The 26248-nt window shown below is 44.9% G+C and overlaps 1 protein-coding gene across 3 annotated transcripts in view; it reads right to left on the bottom strand.

Moving 5' to 3' along the window:
* Positions 1 to 19287, bottom strand: part of LOC100540450 (rho GTPase-activating protein 7-like) — a 32951-nt gene extending 13664 nt beyond the window's left edge. For 2 of the 3 annotated variants that reach the window (XM_031555676.1, XM_031555677.1), the window contains exons 1-3: positions 18874 to 19287; positions 813 to 884; positions 316 to 397 (exon numbers count right to left, since the gene is read on the bottom strand). In XM_031555676.1, the coding sequence (XP_031411536.1) occupies positions 316 to 397; positions 813 to 884; positions 18874 to 18880 (161 nt within the window). In that variant the 5' untranslated portion in view covers positions 18881 to 19287. The remainder of the gene's footprint in view (positions 1 to 315; positions 398 to 812; positions 885 to 18873) is intronic. The other variant, XM_031555678.1, reaches the window with a different exon arrangement.
* Positions 19288 to 26248: the final 6961 nt, after the last annotated feature.

Below are 26248 nucleotides of genomic sequence, written 5' to 3'. Positions count from 1 at the left end.
AAAAAAAAAAATCTTACAATGAGCTTTAAGGATTGACTGTGAAAAACTGATTCAAGATTTTGAAAATGGAAGAAAACTGTGCTGACTTTTCAAAGAATAAAAAAAAAAGAAAGAAAAATGAGGCTGTGAAGCTAAATCCTTGGAAAGAGTTTATCCAACCTTTCAATTAAAGCCTGCAGAGTCAGTTATGCCCCAGTACAGTCACAGCATAAGTGACACTGTCATACTCTGACACAAACCAAGCCAGGAACAGCTGAGTGATAAACACCTTGTGGAACCTGCAGGTGTTAAAGATGATCCAGGAGTAACATTTACCTGAACAGTGATTCGATTGCATCTCCATCTAAAAATTCATGGTCTTTCCTCACAATCCTTATGTCAATAGGGAACTGCATATCTGCAAACAAAGAAGTTGGAGCTGAAATTTGAATTATGATGGCAGGGAATTTTACCACAGGTTTAGCGCAGGCTAAATACATCAAAGTCTATTTCAACAATTTTTCTGTGTGTCAGACAATAAATAATGCTCCAAGGAAGAGACCAAGAAAATTGGAACATCAACAGAACATCACAGAAGCAGAAGTCACACTCTAACCTCAACCAGAAAAGCTCTGGTCCTTTGCAGAATTCTCCTGAGGCCACACCAGCCTCGATAAGGTATCACTCCTGCAAGAACACGCGCCACGCTGCATGCTTGCATGAAGATACTGCAGAATTTGGAAGCGCTCCCATCAGAAGTGCCAGGTTCTGAAAGATTATTCCCATTAGCAGTTCTACTTAAGCTCCATATCAGCTGCTCTTTGGGATCATACCTTCAAACAGCTGTGCATACTGGGGAAAGCCGGCGGCCCGCAGCCAGGCACAGGCTTCTCTGGCTTCAAGTTCTGCAATGAGAACATAATACTGCTCACTTACAGGGCTCACGAGTAATGCTTTTACAGAATACACAAGCAAGTTTCATCCAGAGGATTCCCAAAGGACCTTGTATAGGAATGTATCGTCAGTATACTACTAAGAGAAAGAATTTACTGCATCCCACGCGTTTACATCGCATATCTCTGTGGTAGTGGTTCTGACATAGGATAGACATCAAACACGAGAGTTCAGTTATAAGCACGTACTTGAGATGCACCAGGGCCCTCGTACAGCAAATACCATTTGTGCACTCTGAGCTGATAAGACACAGACAAACCCTATAAATAGGCCTTAAATCCTATCACAACATTAATAACGTGGACTCTGCCTGAGCATTCCCAGAACAAGGGTTCTCAGGAGTACCTGTTGCTAGGGCCCATCAATATTTATTTCCTTGCCAACTTCCCACTCGACTTGGCAGTCACTTCAGCATAGCAGATGTCAAGAATTAACTGCTCACTTTCTGACAATCCATAGAACCCTATGGCCAATGCTTTACCATTCCCACAGGAGCAAGAGCAGAATGCAACTTCACAGAACACTCAACAGATGCCTCAAAAACATAAACATGTTTACATGAGCGCATGCCAGAAGGCTCTGACTTGGCAAAGACTGGCAGCTCTTGGGTCTGTTGATGGAGAGGAATCCCATGCTGCACACTTTTTAACATCCTCACGTGCTACGGCACTTGCCACAACAGACACGGACCAAAAGGCAAGGGCTCCTTTCAAAGGAATGTTATAAAAGCGCATTTAAAAGGCAGAACCAAATCTGATATGTTCCTTAATGGCCTATATACACTATACTAACATTTATTATTATACCCAATACTGTAACTTATCACAATCTTTACCAAAATGCAGCACTTACTGAATACCAAGGCAGGGGACCGACAAAACACAACCAGTACACTCACAGAGAAAACCACAACAGAGAGCAGACCTGCTGACAGGAGCCAGGAGAAGGACCGGTATAACAGCACAGCAATCTGAGGTTTGCACATGGGTCAGTCCATGGAAATAAAGCCCAGCAGTCTCAAGCTCAGCCCTGCTTGCTACTCCCCAACACTCTAGATGGATGATACTTTTTAGAGCAAACCAAAACCCAAGCCGTGGCGAGAACAAGAAGAGGCAAACAAATATTTTGTGGCTAGCAATGACACCAGCTATGAGTAGGACAGAAAATACAATGATATTTTCACACCTAGAGGTGGTCTCTTCCATAGGAAGAAGGGGCAGTGGTGGGCACACTTGCGGCAAGGCATGGGGCCAGGCTGCCCAGCCCTGTAGGAATCCTTGCCATGAATGTGCTCTTTTTCACATTGGGGTCTGACTTGCTCTCTTATCTTTGAACTTATTTTTCAGGGTATTTATAAAAGTTGTGGTAGATGTAATACTTCCACCTCCAGATAATCAAAGAATTCTTAGAATTGGAAGGAATCCTTACTGGTCACCTAGTCCAGCTCCCTGCAAAGAACAGGGACACCTACACTGGGTCAGGCTGCTTAGAACCCCATCCAGCCTGACCTGGAATGCCTCCAAGGACAAAGTATCCATCACTTCTCTGGGCTGCCTCTGTCAGTGCCTCACCACCCTTACTGTGAACAACTTACGTATGCCCAATTTAAATCTCCCTCTTTTCATCTGAAATCATTTCCCCTTGTCCCGTCACAGTACAGTCTTCCATTCTTGAGCAGTGGTCAGGTCTTAATTCAGAGGGATTTGAATCTCCCCAAACCCATACCAAGGAGAGGTTTCTTACTGCTGACAGCACCTTGCCATCAGTTACCCCAGCACCCTACTTTCCAGCTTTTTGCAGGTTTTGCAGTTCTGTGCTTGTGAGAAATAACAGATTTGCTCAACAAGGCAAGTTCACAAGGCACTTCTGCTCCTCCCTATGCCATACAAGCACAGGCAGAAGAACAGGCAAGACGACTGATTCTGCCTTTAATTATTATTGTTACACATTACCCGAATCTGGAAGGCAACTGGAAAAAGGTCCAAAGAATTCTGCTGTTCCCCAGTCTTTGATTACACGGGAAGATTTTTTCCACACAGTGTTAATCCTGCTACAGCAGCAACACAAGAGAACGCCTGGGCACCCCCCTTTGAAGGCTGTTTTATTGGAGATGAAAGCAGACTGCTCCCCAGCCCAGCCAGTGCCGCTGCCTCCCTCCTCCGGCAGTCCCAAACCATTGATCTGCTCAGCCTTCTCAACAGCCAGCAGTCCTCCATACAGCGTAACACAGCAAAGACTAATTGCACTTTATTAACCTGCCAGAGAAAAAGCGAAAGCATCCTTGCTTGGAATTTTGCCAGGGTAATTTAGGCTCTATACAGACAATAAATATGTACATCTGGAAATGAAAACAGTGAGATATCTGGCCTTTGTTTCCTACTTTACTGTCATGCTGTTGTTTTGGAATCACAGCCAACTCCTCAGTTATCACAGATGAGAAGTGCAATCTATCCCCAGACTCTGCAGTGAGTCTAATTGCATCTTTATCCAGCTCCTTAACATTAGCTTCCCAAGCTGATTACTGGGACTCCCAAGCCACCATTAAGATCTTTACTCGGATCCTTGTCATTAGCCTCCCTTGTCAGTTACCGGGACCCAGATAAGTCTAAAGGCATTTTCTTTGCAGATCACATTAACTAGCTTGTCAGCGTTTGCTGATCTTTTAATTCCTTCTACATGTTAGACGAAGTACTGTTTGCTCCGTGTGATTTTCAAAGGACTCAGCAAAATTAGGTGTCTAACTCCCATCGACTTTAGGGGATTTCTAAAACCACGCTTGAGCAGTATTCTCCAAGCAGATTGGAGATAAAACTCCCTGCGGTCCCAGACCCAGTGCTTCTCCACGCTTTGCTCCTGCATGCTGTCCAACAGCAGCAGGTACAGCATTCTGTATGGCTGGTGTCTTACAGGGACTGAGATGAATTCCACATGAAATACTGAAGAGGAGCTATAGGTAACAGCTTGGGTAATCGCTTGCTTTCAGCATGGCCAACATCAATAAACCTGTATTGCAGAAGTAAATAATGTGAAAAAAGCATCTTCCTGTGCTGTGTCATGGCATAACACTAGGTTTTCCTTAGTTCTGATTTTTAAGCTGAGACATACAAACCATACATATACAAACATACAGCCTTTCCAACCTGAACAGCATTTGTGCAGGGATAGTGAAACAAGACACAGAGCGCTGTGTAGGCTGGTCTCAGAAAAATTAGAACATTTAATGTTACTTCCCTGGAAGTTAACTTAAATCACTACTAATTTGATAGCTCCTGGACTGTTAGGCATTACGGTTAGATAGAACAGACATAAGGTAGAATTGGTGCAGTAATCCACAGTGACCAAAAGATGATTCAAACTCTGTGAACCACTCCAGTGTCTATAAAACTCTGTAGGACGATGTGCAATGTTAAGGCTCTTGCATTCTGAACACTAAAATAATATATGTGGGGGGAAAAAAAAAAAAAGGGAGATGGATTGAATGCAATACATAAGCAAGAATTTTCTAGTTAAAACAAGAATTCTTCCTGGGCCCCAAAGAAATGCAGTAGTCTCTAGAAGGCAGCCACAAGCTCCCCTCTGCACAGCCACATTTGATTGCAACTGAAATACAACCACTCTTTCCTGATGGAAGCAAATAACAGAAACTTTATATGACAACAAAAGGAGGAATGACTGTAAGCAGAGGTGCTCATGGAAATGAGAAATCTTTTGCAAGAAGAAATGCCCTAAAGTGGGCTGAGGAATCTGAAGCTGGACAAGAAACCTCATATTTTGTTTCTGAGCTGCTGAAACAAAATAATTTCCATCTATTTTCTTTTTCTGCCAGCAAAATAAATAGCTGTGCACAGGCAAAATATCTTGAAGACACTCAGGTCTCCAGGTTCTCTTGACTATTTCATTGCTTGTGGGGAAAGAAAAATCAGAGCAGTTTTGTCAAGTTCGCATCTTCCACTACCAAGGAGATGAGAGTATAAAGCCCAGAGCTGGTCTCAACACATGTGCAAAATAACAGTAGCACGTGACAATAAACGCATAAGGATTTGGAGCCTGGTGCCACAGTCAGCACCTCTACAGGAGAGCAGCACCAGTAAACAACAGAAGGTTACGTTTTCCTATGTGGAAAACACGTAAGCACACACTTAAGGGAATGACCTCATTTCAACAAAGACCAACCTTAACAAATTAAGCCGTGCTTTTTGAAGATTTCTTTAACGCAGGGAATATTAAGAGACCAGGCTCTTGTCTTCGCAACACAAAGATCCTGGATGCTTTCTTTTACTTCCCAGAGGGAAAGATGTTTGCATATCTTAATAACAGGAGCCATAAAGAAATTAAAAGGTTTCTTCACAGGGGTATAGAGCTGCCTTAATACTGAAGTTTTTGGCATGGAGGCTGCCGTCTCCAGATGCTTTCACATGGCCAGCTTTGACTCTGGCCAAGATGTAGAACACCACAATTGAGAGTGGAACAAAACAGCTATGCAAGAAGCAATAGACTCCAACTTGGCTGTAGATCCCACCTCAATGCCAGCTTTAGGAAAGTGAAAATGCAGCAAGAGGGTTGCAAAATGGCATGCATCTTGAAGTCTGTTTCCCATGAAAAGGAGTGGATGAAAACAACTGGCATAGCTAAAAGTTGCCAAATCCTTTCTTCCACTGAGTAGTGCCTAGCTCACCTCAATGAAGATGAAAATGTACTGATATTACCGCAGTTGCATTCACCTGCTGAGTTTGGTGTCCTGAGTCTGAGAAGGTGTGTACAACCTGGCTGAGTGTTTTAGGCATCTCTTTCTCCTAGATGAACTTTCACCTCAAAATTGAGTGCTTCCACTTGGAAGCATACATACAGATAGAGAGCTTCACTTTTGCTTTCCTAATAAAAAGAGCTCATAATTTGTCTTTTTCAGACGGTCAGAGAAAAGCTGCATGATTCAGGTTAGACTGATAGGAGGAAACACATAATACAATGCAGAACACACGGGTAATACATTAAGACAACAGTTAAAAGAGATAGATGGATATTCAAGGCAGTGGGGAAGAACAAACATGATGACTTAATGTAGGAAGTAATTAAATAAAATTAATAAGTCTAACAAAACCAAAAGCTCCCAAACAAATAAAATCCATTGATTGAAAAAGTATTTTCCCACAGACAAAGGCTGGAGAGTCACTGTCTATGACATCATCTGGTCTCCCCGAACAACCTCCTTTTCCATCTAAGCAAATGTCAGAGTTAACAAGACACCCAAATCTTGGTGTTTTGGAATTGGTGGTGCAGCATTATTACCACTAGTGGGGTTTTGCCACCAGTGGGAGCAATGTGGTACAAAGGAACTTGTAATCCTGTTACAGGAGAGCTAGGTACAGTGGTTCTCCTTAATAGGAAGCACTGGAGTAGAGAAACTTCAGTTATAAGTAATTGATGAAACAGATCATTAATCTAGTAAAAGCTGAATGAAATCCTGATAGAATGCAGACTGAAGAGGTTTAGCAAATGCTTGAGTTCTTTACAGTAGTTTGGTTTGGCCACATTCACACCATTACTTTGTTATTTGCAAGCATTTGTGAGCCCACCGTTTTGCTCAGATTGATAACCTGTGGCCAGCAGCTCCTCCTTATCGGTAGGAAATTTTCTGGTCTCTACGAACAGCTAATGTTTGTTCGTTAGTGACTGATCAGCTTGCATTCCCCCCATAGGCTGAAACTCCTTCCAGTGGTATTCGATGTTTGTTTGCCATTCTATTCCAAGAATGTGTCAACAAGAAAGAAAGAAAAAAAGAGTGCTGCTTAATCCCAGCCAAATCTGTCATTGCAGACCAGGAACTGATTTTGTGATATAATTCATGTTATTTGCTATTACCCTGGATCAAGCTCATCATCAACAGACACATCTTTGAAATCTTTGAGACCTTTCTAGAAAACAGCATTTTTTCTAATACGCTTCTATATTTATATACACAGATATACATACACGTGTGCGTATCTATACACACACATATTCTCTGGGGTGTCAGAGATCAGAGAAGCAGAGATGCGTTTTGGCTTTCCAGTTTGGAAACTGGAATGTGAAGAGGACATTAAAGAAAACACAAATAAAGCAACTGATGCACGCAAATAAAAAATAAAGAGAAAAAAGAAAAAAAAGACTGCACTCAGAACCTGAAAGGCAAACTGTGAAATGGCAGTAACAACTTGCAAATCCATTTTCCAAATGTCCAAAGCAGACTGAGGGTCTCCAGTTGCAGCCACCATATGGACTGTGACAAGAGTCAAAAAGTGGGTCACTATTCTCATTGCTTTAAGATAACTTTCTTTGGAGCAATTTTGTAGAAGTGGAAAAGCACTGCTACGATGGTGGACACTGGTGCCCTAACCACACATCTCGTTCCTGCAACAGGTCTGGAGATGGCTTCAAATCAACGTAAAGGCAACATAAAGCTACATTCAAATGCGGTGGTAGGCTCTGTAACACACTAATGCATCTCAGCCATGCCTCGTAACCAGTTTTAATCTCTTCATGCTCAACTAAGCGCTTACTCAAATAAGAGCACACAGTCCACTGCAGCTTTCCAAACATTTTAAACATCTAACATTTTAGCACTGCACTCCCAGCACTCCATGGGCTTTGCTCTCTGTTCTGTGGATCCAACGTGTCCCTTGTCAGAGTTTAAGCTCTGCACATAACTCGTGCTGACCTCTTCCTTCCCCAAAGCGCTCGTCTCACCCAGCTGTCAGGCATTACAAGGCTGCTTATTTAAACACAGCGCGTCAAATAACTCACAACTTTTTAAACATTTCTATCAGCATTACATGGTTAGAAGACATCCAGAAATGTCAAGACTCCTCGAGCTGGGTTGGCCCAAAATGGGCGCAGCACCGAAGCAGTTTATGAAGTGGCTGCAGCTCATATCAGCTTAAAGCCCTTGGCAAGCATCCTAGCTCTTAGCTTGTCTCACATGGGATTTGCAGCACGGAGCGCTAAATGCTTAAAGAGCAACTGCCTGAGACACCGAGCCTTCATTGTGGTTTAGCTGTGATTTTCGTTTTAGGAGATAACAAAGAACCTGAAGCCAGTACTGAAGCCATAACTTTGGTTCTGGGATGGCTGGCAATGTCCTTTCCCAGCTCCTCTCCCAGCAGGGCTGGCAGTACCTGTTCTGGCTGACAAAGCGTTGCCAGATCCAGGCATAGATCTGGTGACAACCTGAGCCCCGGTGCTATCTCACACAGCATTGTGGAGACAAGACAAAAGCTACACTGGATTTTAAGTCTCTTTTAAGTACATTAAAGATACATGGCTGCATCCTCCATAACACCTGCAGTTGATCACAAGGTATCCACTACCAACTGACAGGTATGAAATGCATCCACTGTCCAGACTCCACCACAAATCCACGTGAGCCTGTAAGGCTTAAAGACTTCGAAGCCTTTCATCTTGGTTATTAAACTACTTTGTCTTTATAGACCTTCCAAACTCAAAAGAACATTATTTCACGTTCCAGATTTGAGGATGATGCTCAGAGAAGAAATACTGAGACTAAAACTACCAAACAACTGAAACCCATTAACAAAAGCATTTCAGATCAAAAGATCACATTTTGCCTTAGCTGCCTTCAGATTTCATTACCACTCAGTCCTTCCTTAAGAGTGAATTAGAGCTCGGTGTCAGCCTAATCATGACAGGAGGTTAAGGTCTTATTTGTGCCCAGGCACGACACAATTCTTGAACCAAATAATTTTTCCTTAGATGGGTTGGCTGTGTATGCTGTTTCAAGACGTGGAGTTGGCAGATCACAACAGTATGTGTTGCCCTGGGAGACTGCTGACAAAAAGTAAGAAGTGGGCTTCAATTCTTCAGTTTATTTTGAAGCAACAAGACAGATAAAGCTGGTTAAGTCAGTATCATAGAAAATGTGTGTGTCTTCTGATTACCAAATACACACAACATTTACTTGTGGCATTACAAATGTCATAGGCTGGTACAGAGTAAAATTTGGAAGGCTCCTCATCTACCTAGTTAAGGAAGCAAGTTTACAAAGTTTACATTCCATACATAAAAGTCTTTAGAAAGATCTAGAAAAACACATGTTATCCTGACAATACCGGGATGTTAGCATGTGCACATTCTCACTTTGTCCAAAATACTAACTTAGCATGTTTGGTACAACACAGACCTTTCTCAGTCTGTTCTGCAAAGTAGGTACCATTGCTATGTCTACCACCACTGGTAGTGAAGTGAAAGGAGTCGGGCCTTCTGATTCCAGTCAAATTCTAACACATTCAAACTAAACGTGCAAAGCAGGAACCTGGTTTCAGCCTAATGATGCATCATTCTCCATAGGCGCGAACCCACCAAGAACGAAGTGATGGACGAGCAGGTGTTGCAGTTCATGTGTTGCCAAAAGTTTACTGTCATCTACCTTTGCTCAGAAAACACTGTGACATAGTTCAGTAACGGCAGCATTTATCATGTTTTCCCATGTTCAAGAGTGCTGGGATTCTAGCTGGCCCCAGGGCATGCTGTGAAACCCCTTGCTGTGACACAGTCCTTACCTCTGGAGTGAGGAAGCACCCAGGCTGGTAGGAGCTGGTGAGTCGGTTTACATCAATATTAGTTACTCAACTTCACTGCAAATCTTGCTGTTCTTATAAAGGAGATGGTATGGAAATACACAGTATTCCTACGCTCCTTCTTTCCTCCTCCCCAGAAATACTTCATCTTTAAAGAAGAATGAACAGTAAAAAGGGAAAAAGAAAAAAAAAAGAAAAAAAAGGGCACTGCTCCCTTCCAGCACCAAGCCAGCATAAGCAGCGACAGCACCCACACTAAATATTTTACCATTAATGGCTCCAATATAAAGCTTTCTGGATGATCTATGGAGGCCCTGCAATCAGAAGTCTTACAAGCTTTGCGCAGCCACAGTTCCAATTGATGGCTTTCTGATGAGAGGGGAGTTGCCCTCATTTGCATCATCATATTTAGAAATCCATTTAAGTCTCTTTGAAGTTACTTGAATGATCACTTCTGAAAGGTTATAAAAAATGCTGCTAAGCCGTATTTGTTATTTCTGTGAAGTCTAAAAAGTGTAAATGCTTAAATCATCGACCAAGCACATAGCATTCATATTCAGCATACTTTCTAAAAGCATACTTAGCATACCGCTGAGAAAGATCACTCTGCTGACGGAAGTCAAGTGCCCGGATTAATTTAAAGGAGTGTATCTCACAATCCATCATTCCAGAACAGGAGAACAAGGAACTGCTCAGTTAAATTAAATGGCGAGTTACTCAGGAACATATCAAAGGAAATCCATCTCTGCACTGTGTCTAGTTCAGACATGAAATTCAGGGTTGACATGACTAAGAGCCAAGCAGGCTAGCTGGATTTAACAAGAGTCTGTTATTTATTTACTTGCACTCTCACACAACATGCAAAGTGACAATTTATCTGCATTGTGACACAAGGGAGCAGTTTCAGGCCAGCACCCTTCAAGGACTCTTTGAAAGAGAACAAGAGTAGAGAAAACAGCCTGGGAACGGTGGGCTGGAAGCAAAACCAGCTTTACAGATATCACCAAAGCCTAAGATTCTCACGGGGTATTTTAAACTTTTTTTTTTGTATCTTTAAATAACTTCTGTATGTTCCATTTTTCCCACCAGCTCTTCTCCTCAGTTCTCCCTTTACATTTTAGACTTTTTATCCCTGAACTCACACAGATATATTTAACCCAACTTTCTCATTACAGGAAAAACAGTAGTTTGAAATAGGATGTCTCAGTGAAATGCAAGTTCCTTTAAAACCATTCACTCTTTAAAAGTAAATCGCAGTATTGCCCTCATACTGCAATATCTGACAATGTTACAGAGGGGGAAAAAAAATATTAAAAAAAAAAAACAACAACAAATTTCACCATGGAAATGTATGCTTACAGGCCAGTGCACTTCTGGGAGGCTGTACCTCTCAGCTGGGAAGTCAGGTTGAGCCAGTCATCCTACAACCTTGCAAACATCAACAGACAGCCACCAGCTGTGACCTGAAGCACATTCCAAGCCGACGTCAACTTCAATAGCAATAGCTTTTTCCTCCTTATCCAACTTGATGGATTTGGGCATATTTCATAAACCTCATACACAAACCAGCACGCTCTGAAAAGCACTGGAGTACTGGAGAAGGCATTGATCTGGAGAGCTGTGCTGACAGAGAGCAAAGTGAGAGAGCAGAGGTTGCTGCTGGCCACATCTGATCACAAAAGCTCCTTGCACAACTCACCCTTTAGGGCCAACCTGCTGCAGTACATCAGCTTGTTGCAAATCAGCACGGGGTATCACTTCCATCATCTCAGTGTGATTAATATCTCTATTGCAAATGGTATCTTCTGCCAAAATACCGACCATTTGTTTTTATACGTTTGGCAGAACACTTTTTCCTTTTATGGGCTCGGCCAAAATCAGCCCAATTTTTCAGGTTGATTGGGCATTTGGCAGTAATGCACCTAAATGGCTTTCTAGTGCCGTATGATAACTGAGCTTTGCCACAAGAAGATTTATGGCACAGAGCCCCAGGTAAGGACGCTCCATTTTCCTGCAGACTGATTAGCACTGTCTATTTCAGTGATTTAAGTGTTTTCTCAAAGAAGGCATTCCAAGAGCTGAAATGGATACGTATTGTCAGCTTCTGGCAGTTTAAGTGCAAACAGCTGCCCTGAAAGCTCTGCGCCCTACCACAAAGAGATGAGCCTCCGTGAAAGCGAGTCAATCAAAGGAGATAAATCTTTGTGTCAGCTCCAATTATTGAGATACTCCAGTTAACTCAGGGAATCACACACATTAGACTGGCTTTAAATGCCCACGTGGTTGGGACTATCCCATTGCTCCTGGGAGGCAATTTCACTGTCTGACAAATCAAGAGGCTTTTCTCAGCTAGTTAATTCCAATTAAGTTTTTCCTCTCGATTTCATCCTACTGTCCATTATCCTCAGTCAGCTACCCTTAGCAATTCCTCCCCTGCCACGTTGCTTGTGTTAAGAGTCCTGGAAATAGTGACATTATTACAAGTATCTGTGATGAGACCCGTGAGACCTCCTAGCACCACAGCCTCAGAGCAGAAAGCTAAGGCCATTTAATCAAGCCATGCATTTTAATTTTGGCATATAGCTAATGTCTTCTCTGTTATTCCTTATATGCTGTCTTTTTTCTTCTGAAAAGCTTTGTTTCTTCTGACTATCCTAACCGCAGACAGATACCCAAGTGCAAGGTGTGATGGTGCAGCCTTAGAAAACAGCTGCTGCAGAATCAGCTCCTGCTATCCACCTAGAAGTGTACAAGCACCAATGGCCTGCAACACTGTGAGCAGAGGTAAAACAGTACAGAAAATGAGGGTTTTTTTTGCCACACCACTGTATCATGAGCTTTATATAAAATGCATTAATTTAAATAATTTCTTTCCAATAATTCCTCCGATAGTTACTTGGAATAGATGGACTTTGTGGCACATTATAATATCAGCACGTGATCATCTCAAAGAAGAACAATTGTAAAGGCCAATGGAATCAGCTATATATTTTCAGTAGATAATACCTTGAAAATGAAATTCATTAAAAATAAAGCTCTTTTTTTTTTGTCAAGTTCCATTTTCCCCTTGGGTTTGTTTTCTAATGATAAAATTATACGCATCAAAGTTGAATTGCACTCCTGAAGCCATTTACAACCTGGCTGCACACTGACACATCTTATATTCTTGAGATGGGATGGTCACATCGCTCCCCAGATCCGCTTCCTGAATCCACACTGCCACCTTTCTCACACTCTCAGGAAGAGAAACGTAATGAAAATAACATGTAAACATATTCCTCCAGCACAGGAAGTTCAAAGGTTTTTCCAAGTTTATTTCAAGAACCAAGAGGAATTCAGCTATTTTTTCCCCTCCTCAACACAGCAGTGAGCATCACAGGGCTGCACGCTCCTTAGAGAAAACAAAACCCCTCTCCAAAGAGCAGCAGGAGGGAGCACAGACACACTGGCCTCAAGGAGCAGTCCTTATCCGTGTGCCCTGATGGATGAGCCCACAGGTTCAGGAAGAGCTGGCTGTTGTCAATGCACCCACTCAACAACCTCTGACTGACCACTGTGACTGGGAGAAGTGCCTCACAAGGGCAAGAGGACCCAGGAAACTAAAGGCAGTCAGCCTCTAATTGGAGAGGGAAGGTGATGAAGCAGCTAGTCCTGGAAACCATTTCCAGACATATGAGCAATGGGAAAATCATCACAAGTAGACAGTTTAGAATCACCAAGAAGTCATGCTTGATCAACTTGGTAAAGCTTCAATGATGGAACAACCACATCCAGTTCCGTGACTCCACAGGGGGACATGAAACTACTGGAAACACTTCAGCAAAAGGTTGCTATGATGATGAAGGGACTGCAATGCTTCTCACGTGAGAAAAAGAAGATGAAGATACCTGCAAAAAAAGGATGCCTCCTTCAGCCCTTCCAATTGCATGAGCAGCAGAATAAACTGATTACAAAACCTGCAGGCATTTTCTCTGTCAGGACAGAGAAACATTACTAAGAAAAAAGAAAACTGGAAGAATTTCAGAATGATCCGTCTGTAACTAAACAGCCACTCTCGGCCCCTATCACAGGTACAGCAGAGAGCACCAAGCCAAAATCTGCCTGTGTTGCACAAACTAAATTCCAAAGGCACTACTCTGAGGTCATCTGAAGTCAAATTCACAGAAGTGGGAAGAAGACTTGCATAGATTTATACTTGTGATTAATTTTATACCACATGCCATCCCACTGAGATCCCAGGGATAAAACGTGTATATGTTCAAAAGTCATGGTTTAAGCTCTGACCTAGATTTACACCAGCATAAGGAACAGCACTACATAGCCCAGTATTTGTGTTATTCAGGCCAAAGAAAGAAATGTACTAGCAGCTGTGAACAGTCTGAAAATCAAAATCCTGATGGGAAGATCTTCATGCAGAGGTTTGGCTTGTTATTGCAGCTGACTCTCTGCATATTCCTTTTTTTTTTTTCCCCCCTCCTCTCAGAGATAGCCAACCTTAAATGCAAAGGGATAACATAGGTCAGGAGGAGCATTTATTATGGATGAGCTATTTTTCTTTCATGTTTGCAAAAACTGGCAGGAGTCCTTGTTTCAGCTAGATTTCAGACCCATGGGTGATCTGGAATTTAACATTATTTATGTCTCTGTATATAAAAAAAAAAAAAGCAACGAAAAGGAAGCAAATTTAAAAAAATAATCAGAACACAGCTGAGGTCTGATAGCTTTCCTTTTTGGAACCATTCAATTCCATTTCCACTCTCGTCTTTGCTGAAGTCAGATGACTATTCCAGTGGTTTGAAGGCATGCTACATAGAAGTTAGGATATTCATAGAAATTGGACAACATATTTCTATGTTGTTTCACAAGCAAGGAGCACGAAATGTTTCACAAATTCCAGGAACTAACTCGCATGGCAGCGCTCCTGCTGCAGGCATTCAGACTATCCGCTCACCGCTCTGCTGTATTAATTGCTGTGCACAGATGTTGAACTAAACACTGGTTCAGAGATGGGTACTCTGTATTCTGTATGTGTACAGACAGGATCGCTGGGCAGGGGTGAAACCCTGCTGCTGCTGCCATTGAGGCCGTGCTCCAGCCTCTCAGTCCCCACCTTTTCATCAGGTCGCAAGGACACACGGCCAGACGCTGCCTCCCTGCCCATCCCGTGCAGTACGTGGTTCCCCAGCAGCCCACCCCCTGGCTCCAGGGAGCTCTCGGTAATATAAAAGCAAGTGCTGAGTGCAGAGGAGAGCCACAGTTCAGCATTCCACTTCCAGCGTTGACCGGATTTGCACCTTGCCAGAGAGGGCCGTTCCTCAAGGGTGGGGTTGCAAAGAACGTTTTTAGAAAAGGCTTATTTGCGTTTGCATGTTCCTGAAATGGTTCTAGGGCCAAACCCATCCTGGCTGCTTTTCTAAGCTGTATTTGCCACCAAATAACACACAAAACTAAGCAGCAAGTTCTTAACATATTCAGAAAATGGGTTTGTTTTTTTGCCCGTATTATTTCACAGAAACCTTCTGACAAAGTTAAGGAAAAACAGAGTTGTTCACTATACACAAGAGGAAACTAAGAATATTATCAAAACCAGGGGCCAATCCTAGCAACATCACAGGCGCCACCCACACCTCTTCTCTGGGCGCTCATCCTTCAGGAGACCTGTCTTTGAGCCGATACCACTCCTTGAATGAATGCCCCATCTTTCCCACGCGGAGGGGACTGCAGTAAAGCAGCACAATGCAGCCCTCCAAAGCAGCTCCACAGCAGCTCAGAGGAGGCTGTCATTAAGTTCAGAGTAGAGATAAAACAGCTAAGTCTTGAAGAACACATTCTGATGCACAATAGTTTTCACTTTCAGGCTTCTTCCCTCCTCTAGCATTAGCATACGTTAAATTTGTACATACTTAATGTGTTGCACCAGTCAGGTTGGAGAAGCATTAGGCATTTGGCTAGAAAGTCAGGTGTCCATGTACTGTCAGGCCCTGGAAGTGAAATTAGGGTGACATTTTCAGAAGTACGTAAATTTGGTTCACTCTCTAAGTTCCACTGAAACTTGCTTGAGGTGAATTTAACAGAACTTTAAAGCTCCCAAATCTCTTTTGTACTAGATTCTGACCTCAAATTTAACAATAAAAAGCAAGCAGACTCTGCCTGGAAAGTCTGCGCTGTTGAGTATAAAGCAGGAATCTGAATAGCATGAACATGAGCATAACCGAGCACAACTCCTTTGAACAGTAAGGGTTAATTTTATGTGGCACTCACGGTCACAGAGCAAATCAATGGGCAAACCTGAAGCACAGCCCTCAAGGCATATCACATACAATCAGATGCAGGAGTAATTGAAGAGGCTTAAAAGTAACATTACATCAACTTAAACTATGGCTAGAAAAAGGCATAAGGAGGCTCAGTGATCTGCTGAAAGGGAAAAAGAGTCGAGAGCAGAGCTGACATTTGGCCTGAACAGCTTATTTCATCACACTGGTAGCCTAGCACTGGAAAGTCTGCTACTAACTTATACTGTGTAAAACTTCTGGTTTTAGTGTCATCATTTTCATTCTCTGCTAATGGAAATACTGAAGTTCTAATCTTGAAGTACTGAACATCCCTGCTTTGATACAATACACCCAGTGCCTTGGCTCGGACCTCGCACAGGGGCAACAGCAGCTGCGGGGCAAGCTGTCCCTGTGTGTAAGCATGAGAACCAGACCCGTGAGCTGCTGGCCCAGCAGGGCACTCACCAGCCCTACCTGACATCTCACTTCTCATTTCAGCTGCCAAAACTGCATCTACAGTTTTGAAGTATTTCCTGTTTCCTAATTTGAATGGTTCCCTCAGTCATTTTTCCACTCAGATGCTCAAACATTTTTGGAAAACATCTAAACAGGAAGAGAGCTGACCTCTTCTCCCTGAACATCATGTACTCGCTTCTCCTGGCACCAGAACATAACTCGAGTGCCAACTCCCACAATGACTCCAGGACACACTGAGGGGTGGATCCCTCACCTTGCAATTGACATTGGCACTGCTTGTGTGCTTGGGAGGGTAGCATCATCCAGCAAGTCTGCTTCTCTGGGATGGTGCTGGTCCAGTCATCAGGTCAGGGAGGAGCCACCTCACAGCCACCACAATCTATGGAAGAATGTCCATGGACTCCTGTGGTCTGACAGTGGGCCAAATTCTTATTTCTGGTAGATATTAGGCAGCTCCTCCTTTTGTGCCTCCTTTTACGTGGCACAAAACTCTTTTGGGGTTTTGGCCAGCCAAGTCAGAGGGAGCTGCGTGAGCATGTGAGGTGCCAAGAGGGATCGGCTTGCTAGGCTCTCAATTCAGCTCTTCTGCTGGAGTAAATCAAATATTGAGATCAAATACGCAAGAGTGAAAAGCATATGAGCAAAAGGAAAGGATCTGTAGTTTTCTATGCCCACATGCTTTCCCTGCAGAGCACCAATCTGGTTATCTGCACTTTCCTTAAGAAGCCCTAATGTGTCTAGAAATTACATTTCATATATGTGCTGTATATATACAGAAAGTGCTAGCGTGAGGGCCTTGCAACAGTTCAGTCACACTGCAGAATTTAAGATTAGCGGTAACCGCAAAAAATTAGGTTTAGATTAATTGCATGATTTTTCCCCCCCCAGAGACTTCCCCTTCCAAGTCCCATAACCATCCCAAATAAGCAAACCTGCTGGAAAATGCCACACTACAAAGTCACTTCAGTCTCTATGCAGGAGGAGACCTTGCAGCCACAGCCATCACCACTGGCAGCAGTGCCCCGGCCCACAAACCCCAGCCACCAGCTCTGGATCCTGGTGGCTCAGGGCTGCTCCAACACATGCAGGGGTGCTGCATTCTGTATTGCTCTGGACAATTTGAGGCATTTCTTCCAGGGAAGGAGAACATTGCCCACGTCAGTCACTGAGAGCCATCAACCTCTATCTCCTCTGCTAGGACCTTGCTAGGGCTTAGCAAACTTGAGTGGGACAGCCCAGGGAAGATTTTGCTGTTTTCCCTGGTGTTCAATGCAGCTCACTTTGCCTCCTCTCTGCATGCATCCCGAGCATCATCTTCCCAGCCCTACCAAACAGAAGTCGTGTTTCTCCAAGACCCAGACAGGCCACACCATTTCCCGGAGCCAAAACCAGGCAATCCCAGACAAAGCAAAATTATAACATATTACTGCTCAGAAAGACTCATAGTGTGAAAATTAATAGAGGTGAGTAGTTTGCAGCTGTCCCCGTCTGCTGGTCTGCTTCAGGGCAGCGATGCCCTCTGTGCATTGCAGCACAGCGTCTGACACACCGGTCACAAGCTGCCATTTAGATTTATCCAAGTTCTTCATTTAATGTTTGACTGGTTGGGAAGCAGCTCAAGGCAGATCCCTGCAGTTTCTCCTTAAAGCTGCTTCAAATAGCTCTCTAGCTTCAGTAATTAGTAGTGTGTTCAGCTAAAGCCCTGAACACACAGAACCCTGTGCTGATAAGGGACACCGAGCCCACAACGCCAGCAGGACAACGACAGCAAGAGCAAGTCTGCCACACATTGAGGTTCAAAACAAGCTTTCTTTCTGAATTTTGAAATCCACAGGATTTTTAGGAATGTTTTTAAGTTATGGATCCTTTTTGAAAACCTCTACGCTCCGTGAGAGCACCTTCATCATGAAGCAATACACAAGCAGAAACAGCACGGGAAGAGCCTTGAATGCTGGACATGGGGGAAAGGAAGCAGGGTTTGTGCAAGGCAGACAGCAGCCATTGTACTTTCACACTGAAATTCACTTATTCAGCAAACCCATCACATTGGACACTCCACATACTATATAGTCTTCCAGCCATATATCAACTTTTAATATAACTTCACAAAGTTTAGGAGAAGACTTCACATCCCATCACAAGCCAGGCCAGACCCAACCAAGCATACATTCCACCACAGTTCAATACAACGTTCAACAAAACACCATGCAAAGTTAGCTCTCCTCTGCTGTCAAACGACTAGCCGTTCAGCTCAGAAGAGAGCAGCACACCCCGAGCCACAGAAGTGATGTGTGCTGAGGCTCTGCCATTTGCTACATGTCATATCCCCAGTTCACAGCCATGACTGCCTACAGCAGCACCTGGCCTGCATCACCCTGTCAGCCTCGTGCTTCAGCCCTTCTGGAGGCTGTTCAATTTCATGCACCGCAACAAGTGACTTGTTGGTTTTGCGGGTTGTTTCCCCTACCGCCACCACACTGCTAGCACTAGAAAGTTTTCCACTTTCTATCTATAACGCGCACCGGAGCAAACCAAGCCGCCCCCAAACACGCCCTACTGTCTGAAACAACACTGGAAAAAAAACCAAAGTAAGTACGGTAAAAAATAAAGGCTGCTCCTACCTGCCATAGAACGAACGACGAGAGCCGTGTCACGTCCACGCACAGAGATATCTGTCCCTCCGAACGACTCGTGGGGCAGCCGAGCCCTGCCGCCCGCTGCGCTTTAAGGGGAGCGGGGAGATCCCACCCAGCGGGGTGGAGAATCCCGGCTGGGAACGGGGCGAGCGCAGCTGGGTCACGGCCCTGCAGCTGCGTGCATCCCGCAGGCTTCGCCGTGCGGTTCCTTTCCCCGGCGGTCGCTTGCAGCCCCTTTGGCTGCTGCCAGGTTAGCAATGGGGATGGAGAATGGCAGTGCCAAACGCGTGGTCCTGTGCCGTCAGGAAATAATTGCAAGAAACGTATCGTTTAGATCAGCTGCAGGACAGAAAGGCATGACTGTGTAGAGGTACTTGAAACACTGGAGTTGCAACACTGAGAAATCCCCGTTTAACTGGAGAGTGGCCCAGCTGAATGAGATCAGCACCCTGATACCCAGCTGTATTCTTACCACAGGCAATGGGAAAAAATAAACTAAACGTAATACTTCCACTGCTTCACACACTAAGGATTCATAGTGGATGGAACACAGGCTCCCTGCCAGCTGTCCTCCAACAGCACTACTAATACATTTGATGTGGGGTTTTAGTGCTGCTGGGGCTGTGCTGGGGGCTGGATGGGGCAACCACTGGATCACGGCTTGAATTTACCTTCCAATAAAAACCAAGCCATCAGATGCACCTGGTTGGGTGCTGCCCCACACTGGAGCAAAGGGCAGGTGTGAGGCTGTGCTGGGGAGCAGCCTGTCCAGCCACCTGCAGCTTTCCTTGGGCTCTCAGCTGTGACAGACCCGGGGGTGCCAGCAGCACATCAGTGCTCTGAATTAGTTATTACTTACCCACAGTTTGGGACCTATTCCCCTTTCCTTCAAGATTTTCTGTGTTAAACCTTGGCTGTGCATAATTTGCATTAAAAATCAATTTAAAGAGACGTGGTATCAAAGAACGATAGCCATTTTTCAAACTATGAGAGACAAAACAAAGCCAATTTCCCAACTCACTGCTCTCTCACAGGCTGTTTAAGCCTTTAGCTCTCCTATTTCCATCTTATCTTCCAGGCACCTGGAGCAGCCCTGCTAACCATGGCCGGCTGCCCTGCATCAGCCTTTATCAGGGTACACCTGCAGGACCTCATTAGCACTGATTTTGGCTCCTGACACTAACACTGAGCTGCTGTAATAACATTACCTTTTTAAAAGAAGTAAAATCAAGCTTCCATCAACTGATGCTTGGGGAATCAGATGCCTGCAAGCCCCCTCCCATCTATTCCTTCCCCTAGCCCAACGTGCTGCTCCAGGACAGGCAGCTGATTGGCAGCCTGCAAGAAGTAGAGACTCTGAATTGTTGTACTGTTCATATGCTGTGCCTTAATTTACTCCTGGCTTTCCTCCCACTAAGGAGTCCTGCTAGCTGTTCTCCAACAGCACTACTGATGCATTTGATGTGGGGTGCTGCTGGGGTCATGCTGGGGGCTGGTTGGGGCAATTACTGGGGGCTCTGTCTCACACCTTGGAGAGAGCTGGAAAAATATTTTCCAGAGGTATTCCCCCCTTCTTCTTGCTTAAACACAAGCTTTTAATTCCTTCTGATACAGGAAGGAAGAAATCAGGGGAACACAAACCTTCAGAGGGCTCCATCTGACTGGGCAGTGGCACGTCCCAGAGCAGGCAGCGTTGCAGGATGCTGGCCCACAACCCTGTGACACAGATGTGGTCCTTGGTCCTTCCCAGCCATGCCAACTTGAGCACAGCTGGTTAAGGTGCTTTGAAGGAAGTAAATGTAGGACTGACAAAAATATCCTCTGAATGGAGCTTTGCTGATAGTTTTCTACATCGTTATAAAATGACCCTTTTTTTCTTGTCATCTTGTTGGGTTGAATAACTTCAGCAGTGTGTCTGAGCAGAGCAACAGTGCTGTCCAGAAATCAGCCCAGCAATCAGGAACTGTTGTAACCGCCTGTGGTAACCTCTGCTGAGCCTTTCTTTAAATCACAAATGCACTGCAGGGAGGTGGAAAAACATTTATCTTCATAATTGCCTTCCACTAGTCTGTCCAGCAGTGCAAACAGAAGAGCAGGAGGACCAAATTATTGCCTTCAGATGAAAAATGCAGCTGGAGATATCTCTCTCCTGTTCTGCTTGGCCTGAGCAGAGCACTGCCCTGGGCTTTGAGGGACACCAGGCTGTCCTCCACACATCACCTCCTGATCCTCAGGAGGAACAGTTCCTTCCCACCAGCTCCTACAGCCCTCCCGTGACAAACCCTGGGTTCCTCACACAGCACTGTGTCTGGATGCTTCCCACCCCCACATCTCTCGGAGCCGTCCCCTGAGGCCGCCTGATCCCGGCCTCCTTCCCAGCCTGAGGGCCCTCGCAGGAACAGCAGGGATATTTTTAGCCTGTTTACAGAGAGCAGCACATCTGGGTCCAGCCATCCGGGCAGCGGCATGGCAGCTGGCTGCTGGGGAAGGAGAGGGAGTCAGAAAGAGCACGGGAGCTGGGAGATGCCACCAAGTGGGTGCTGGATTACTGTGAACACACCACAGCTGATGCTGGAATGCCAGCAAATGCCATTTACTGTTCCCTCAACTCCAGGATTTTCTGTTCCAGGACGTTCCGGTATGGACAATGCCGTAGCTCTTCCCCACAGGCAAACGCCCTATGCACCACGCCAGCACAACTCACAAAGCAGCAGCACTCACAACAAGCGTGCTTCCCATAAGCAGGCCTATGTTAATTCCTTAGTTGGAACCACAGTCCAGGTGCCTCATTCCCATCAGCACAGGACTGCAGCTCCTCAGACCAACTTGAAGGCAGCTTTCCCTCACACTCCTCCAGCAGACATCCCATGCATTGCTGCGTGGGGTTCGGCATGATTGCTGAGGGCTCGCCACACTCACTGATGTACTTGCTGCCTCTATAAAGGGGAAGCAAATAAACCTAGGGCCTTGCAGACCCAATTTATATACAGAAAGGCAGGCTGGATCTGAAGCTGGAAAACACAGGAAAAAAGTCTTCTAGAAGGTGCAGCTCTCTGCTAACTGCTCCTACTTCTTATGGACAAACTCCAGAACCATGGCTGGCACTGTTGGGCACCAGCACAAGGCTGGGAAGCCTCTATCGCATCTGGTGCCTTACAGAATAAGTTGTGGTATTTGCTGGAGAGTGCTCAGCACAGCAACACTCTGTGTTCCTCCAGCACAAAGCACCAAGCCTGCCTGGGAGCAGGGCAGGGATCTCTAAACCTGTTTCCAATGCTGCAGCTGCGTGCTGCAAACTTGCATTCTGATTAAGATGACTTCATTAGTGTCTCTCAGCAGATGGGAACCTGAGGGCTGCAGCATGGTGGCTGGCAGGGATGGCAGTCATGCAGAAGTTGTGAGCTGGAGCATTTCACATCCTGTCCTCAGGGCTGCCGCATGCTGCAGACCTGCAGAGAGCAGTAGTTCTCAGCCAGGTGTAGCAATGTGCCTATTACAAAGCTACACACACCAATGGTTTTTTGGAATATTAGATATTCAAAGTCAGCATCACGATCAACAGAAAGCATGAAGCATATGCTTCATTTCAAAGACGTGACGTGATGAGAACTAAGCGTTCCTTGCCAGCACGTTCCAGGTACAGCACTAGGAACTGCTGAACCAGCAGTTCTGTATCCCATCAGGAATTACATCGGGCCCATTGGAGATGATGCTGTACACTTCTCTCCCTAAAGAAAATTAGGATGTGGTTCAGAGAATGGGGAGTCACAGAGACTGAGGGAGACCAAGTCTAGGGATGGGCAGAGAAAAGTGGAAGAGAAAAATGGAGATCACCTGCAGAAAGCAGCTCCACAAAAAAACATGGTTGCTGTGGGTGGGAGTCTGGAGCATTCACCTGCAATTTCATGAAGTTATCACAGCTGTAAAAAAGAAAATACTGTGTAATAAACAACTACAACAACAACAAAAGGAAAAACAAAAAATGAGACTGCACAAAAAGGAACCGAAGCTCTTCCTGCTATCTCTCTGACATGACCTAAGCTAAAACAGGATACGAGCTAAAAATAAAGCTACAGCTAGGGAAAAGCAGCAGGGCTGCTCCACTTTCTTAGGAGCTTGTCACATTCACATCTCTGTCCTGGACTGCTGCAAGGGCTGAAATGCTTCCAGCAGCAGAAGGCAATTCTGGGATGGAGCAAACATCCTTTGTCAGCAGATGCATTTAGCAAACTTTGGCCTGCTTAAATTTTCCAGAATGTGAAAGAATCAGATCTGAACAACAAAAGCCAACAATTACTTACTGCAGTCCCTGCAAAAGCAATCTGACAGTGTCCATGGAATTAAAGGTCAAGATACAACTATTCTCACATAGCATTTAGCATTTCCCTTGCAGAGAACTGGAGAGTTTGCGCATCTGGATTTCATCTGCATCCAAGTGAGCTGTGGGTGGGTGAGTCTGTACTTCAGTTACAATGTATTTTGATACTGCTGCTCTGCATTATCTCCCAGAAATATTTTAAGGGTGTGTGAGCATATGTGCTCTATTAGAAAAAGAAAAAGGGAAAGGGAAGGGAAGGAAGAAGAAAGAGAAAAGAAAGAGAAAAAAAAAGAAGGAAGTGACAGGGCATTGTTTCTTCTGAGGACTTGCCAAAAGACACAGGCTATTCACCTCTGTTTCTGTTTCACTGCTTTCAGCCATGAACAACTGAAGATTGAATACTGTACCTGAGAGAAAGAGTCACAGATTTTTACAACATCTGATTGTTCTCTGTGCTCATTGGAATCAGGCTGTCAGTTTTAACTGAAGCACGCTATAAATTATCTTCAGCAAACAGCGCATTGTGAAAGGCAGCAGCTTATCTGTCAATATATGCCATATGGCATAGCAGAAGTGGCTGTCCCTCTGTTGGGACATATGCATTGAGACAAAGTCTTGGGAGTTTTGCTGCATTTGTAATTGCAGATTAAAAATAAAAAGATATCAGAATAGTGCTTTCTAATTAGCAGTCATTGATTTGTCTCCACATCCGTGTTACTCCCAATTTAGCCTTAGTTAAGCACCTGTCTGTGCTCAGAGTGCTGAGTGCTTGTGCTGAAAGACAGAAAGCCAAAGGCTTTCAGGGGCTGGGATCCTTCGGCTCTTGTGGCTAAAGCAGGGCTGTTGGATGCCTTGCAGCTCCCACCCCGACACCTTCAGGGCTTTATGGTTTACAGAGGGGCTTCAGATATTCACTTCAAAGCAAGGCTGAGGTATTTGCAGAATACTTTCACGCACCTTCAGGAACACACTCCACATTTTCAGACTGCTCTTTCAACCATGAAGCTACAAGTGCTGCTTCCATACAGTACCAATATTTAGAACCGTACAAAGATATGCCCACAGCATGGCACAGTGAGAAATTAGGATTCATGTGGTGTTGCTGATCTTGTAACTTAAAGAGTTTCTAACATTACAGTACTTATTAGCATGAGAGAAAAAACACGGTCCTCTCAGGGATGAAAGTCTCCAGGCAGCCAGCTTGGAAGCAAAAAGAGCTCAAACAAAATCAAGCAGGGGTTTCCAAATGCTGCAGGACCAGGAGCATGTCTCCCACTCAGATATGGGCCTGCTGAAGTCTTTGCCATGCATGGACTGCAGAGGATGCGGTGTCAGGGTGTCTGCTGGTCGAAATGGACAGAGAGATAAGATGTTACCAGAGTACGTGAGAGTGGTGACAACCACATTTTGCAGCTCTCAATAAGAGACACACTGAATCCGGCTCCTGCGGGAAACACTAACCCAGATATCACATCCAAACAAGATGTGTTTCTCCCTCTCTGGCAGCCAGAGCAGGAGAGCAAGGAAGCGAGGAAGCAAGCATCTGGCACATTTAAATTTATTAATTAACAGATCATGGGATTAGTATGAGGTAGAAGTCTCGTAGCAGTGGCTTATGCACAGCACTCGGTGATGCGCACCCATGCAGGTCCCCGTGCCGCTGGCTGTGCTGCATCTCCTGTTTCACATCCCTCATTTCCAAAACCATCAGGAGAATGCACGCCGCCTGCTGCCACCAGACCAGGAGAACAGCAGACAGCAGCAGAAAGCTGTGGAGAGCTGCAGTCACAAAAAGGGCGGGAACCGGCAAAGTGCTACACATGGGCTGAGAGCTTCAGGAGCAACCGAGGACCAAGCCATCGACATAGCAGTCAAACCCGTCTGGTTTTTTTCTGTGCGTGGACACTGCACAGCTGAAAAAGGACTGACCAGCATCAGCCAAACTCACAGACCCAGGCAGTAGCTCAGACGTTTGTTGGTTATGCACACAAAGCTTCACTGGACGATGTTTGTGAAAAATTGTTGTTATCAGTGGAACTAGAATAGTTTGGTGAAGCCTCACCTGCTGGACAGCAGATTACTCAGCAACCAATTTTTTATCGACTTGTGATTTTGATAAGGAATTCTTTTTACATGATAACTGCCATATGGGGTAGTTATCTGAAATTTTACTTTGCCATACTTGCTCTGTGGAACATATAAAACCCTCACATAAGGAGAGGAGCAGAAGCCACCCAGCAAGGTGGGACTTGTGCCAGCACAGGGATCTTCACACTATTTTAAGCATTTACAAGTTGTCTTAAGCTTTAGGTGATAATAAACATGGAGTAGCGAGAGTGTACTGAACTCAGTATTTGGCTGTGCAGTCAGCCTGGTGGAAACGTGACAGGGCAAATATTTACCTTCAAGCACCAGCTGGCAGCATTCCCAGTGCCCAGAGCCATGGGGTTGCACCACGGGACCTGAGCTGAAGGGATAAAGGCAGCACTGTGCCTGGCACTGCTCTGCTGCAGGGCCTGCAGGTGGGAGGGGGATTTCCAGTGTCACCTGGAGCAGGGCTGCAGCTGTACCAGAGCACTGCAGCAGGGCTGGAAGCTCCATGCTGCCACAAGCACCCAGCATACACACGGCTCTGCTGAGCCTTGCTGCGTCCATGGGGCACACACACAAAGGGCAGGCAAGGCTGCAGTCTGGGATTCTTTCAGCCAAGAGAGATATTTGAAAGAAATCATGAGTGATACTATAAAAATAGACTGAAAATACAATTTCAGTTGAAGCAGCAAGTATTATCCCAACAAGCCTAGTTTCAGATCTGTTAAGAACCCTCTTTAGAACTGCCCGGTGTTTGTTTTTTTTTTTATTTTTCCTCCAGCACTTCCCCTCAGAGCAGCAGCAATGACGGGGCGGCGGGCTTTCTGCATCCAAGTTTTATTTTGGTGAATTGCTTCATCTTCTGACCCAGAAAAGTCTGCTCCAACCCCAGTCTGTAACTCAAGTTACTGGAGAACACCAACGCTGCTCGCAGCAAAACGTTATTCTTTT

The sequence above is a fragment of the Meleagris gallopavo genome, chromosome 15 (genome assembly GCF_000146605.3).
Source record: "Meleagris gallopavo isolate NT-WF06-2002-E0010 breed Aviagen turkey brand Nicholas breeding stock chromosome 15, Turkey_5.1, whole genome shotgun sequence".
In the NCBI taxonomy this organism is placed as follows: Eukaryota; Metazoa; Chordata; class Aves; order Galliformes; family Phasianidae; genus Meleagris; species Meleagris gallopavo.
The sequence above is the reverse complement of the archived record's forward strand: the minus strand, read 5'-3'. Positions and strand labels throughout refer to the sequence as shown.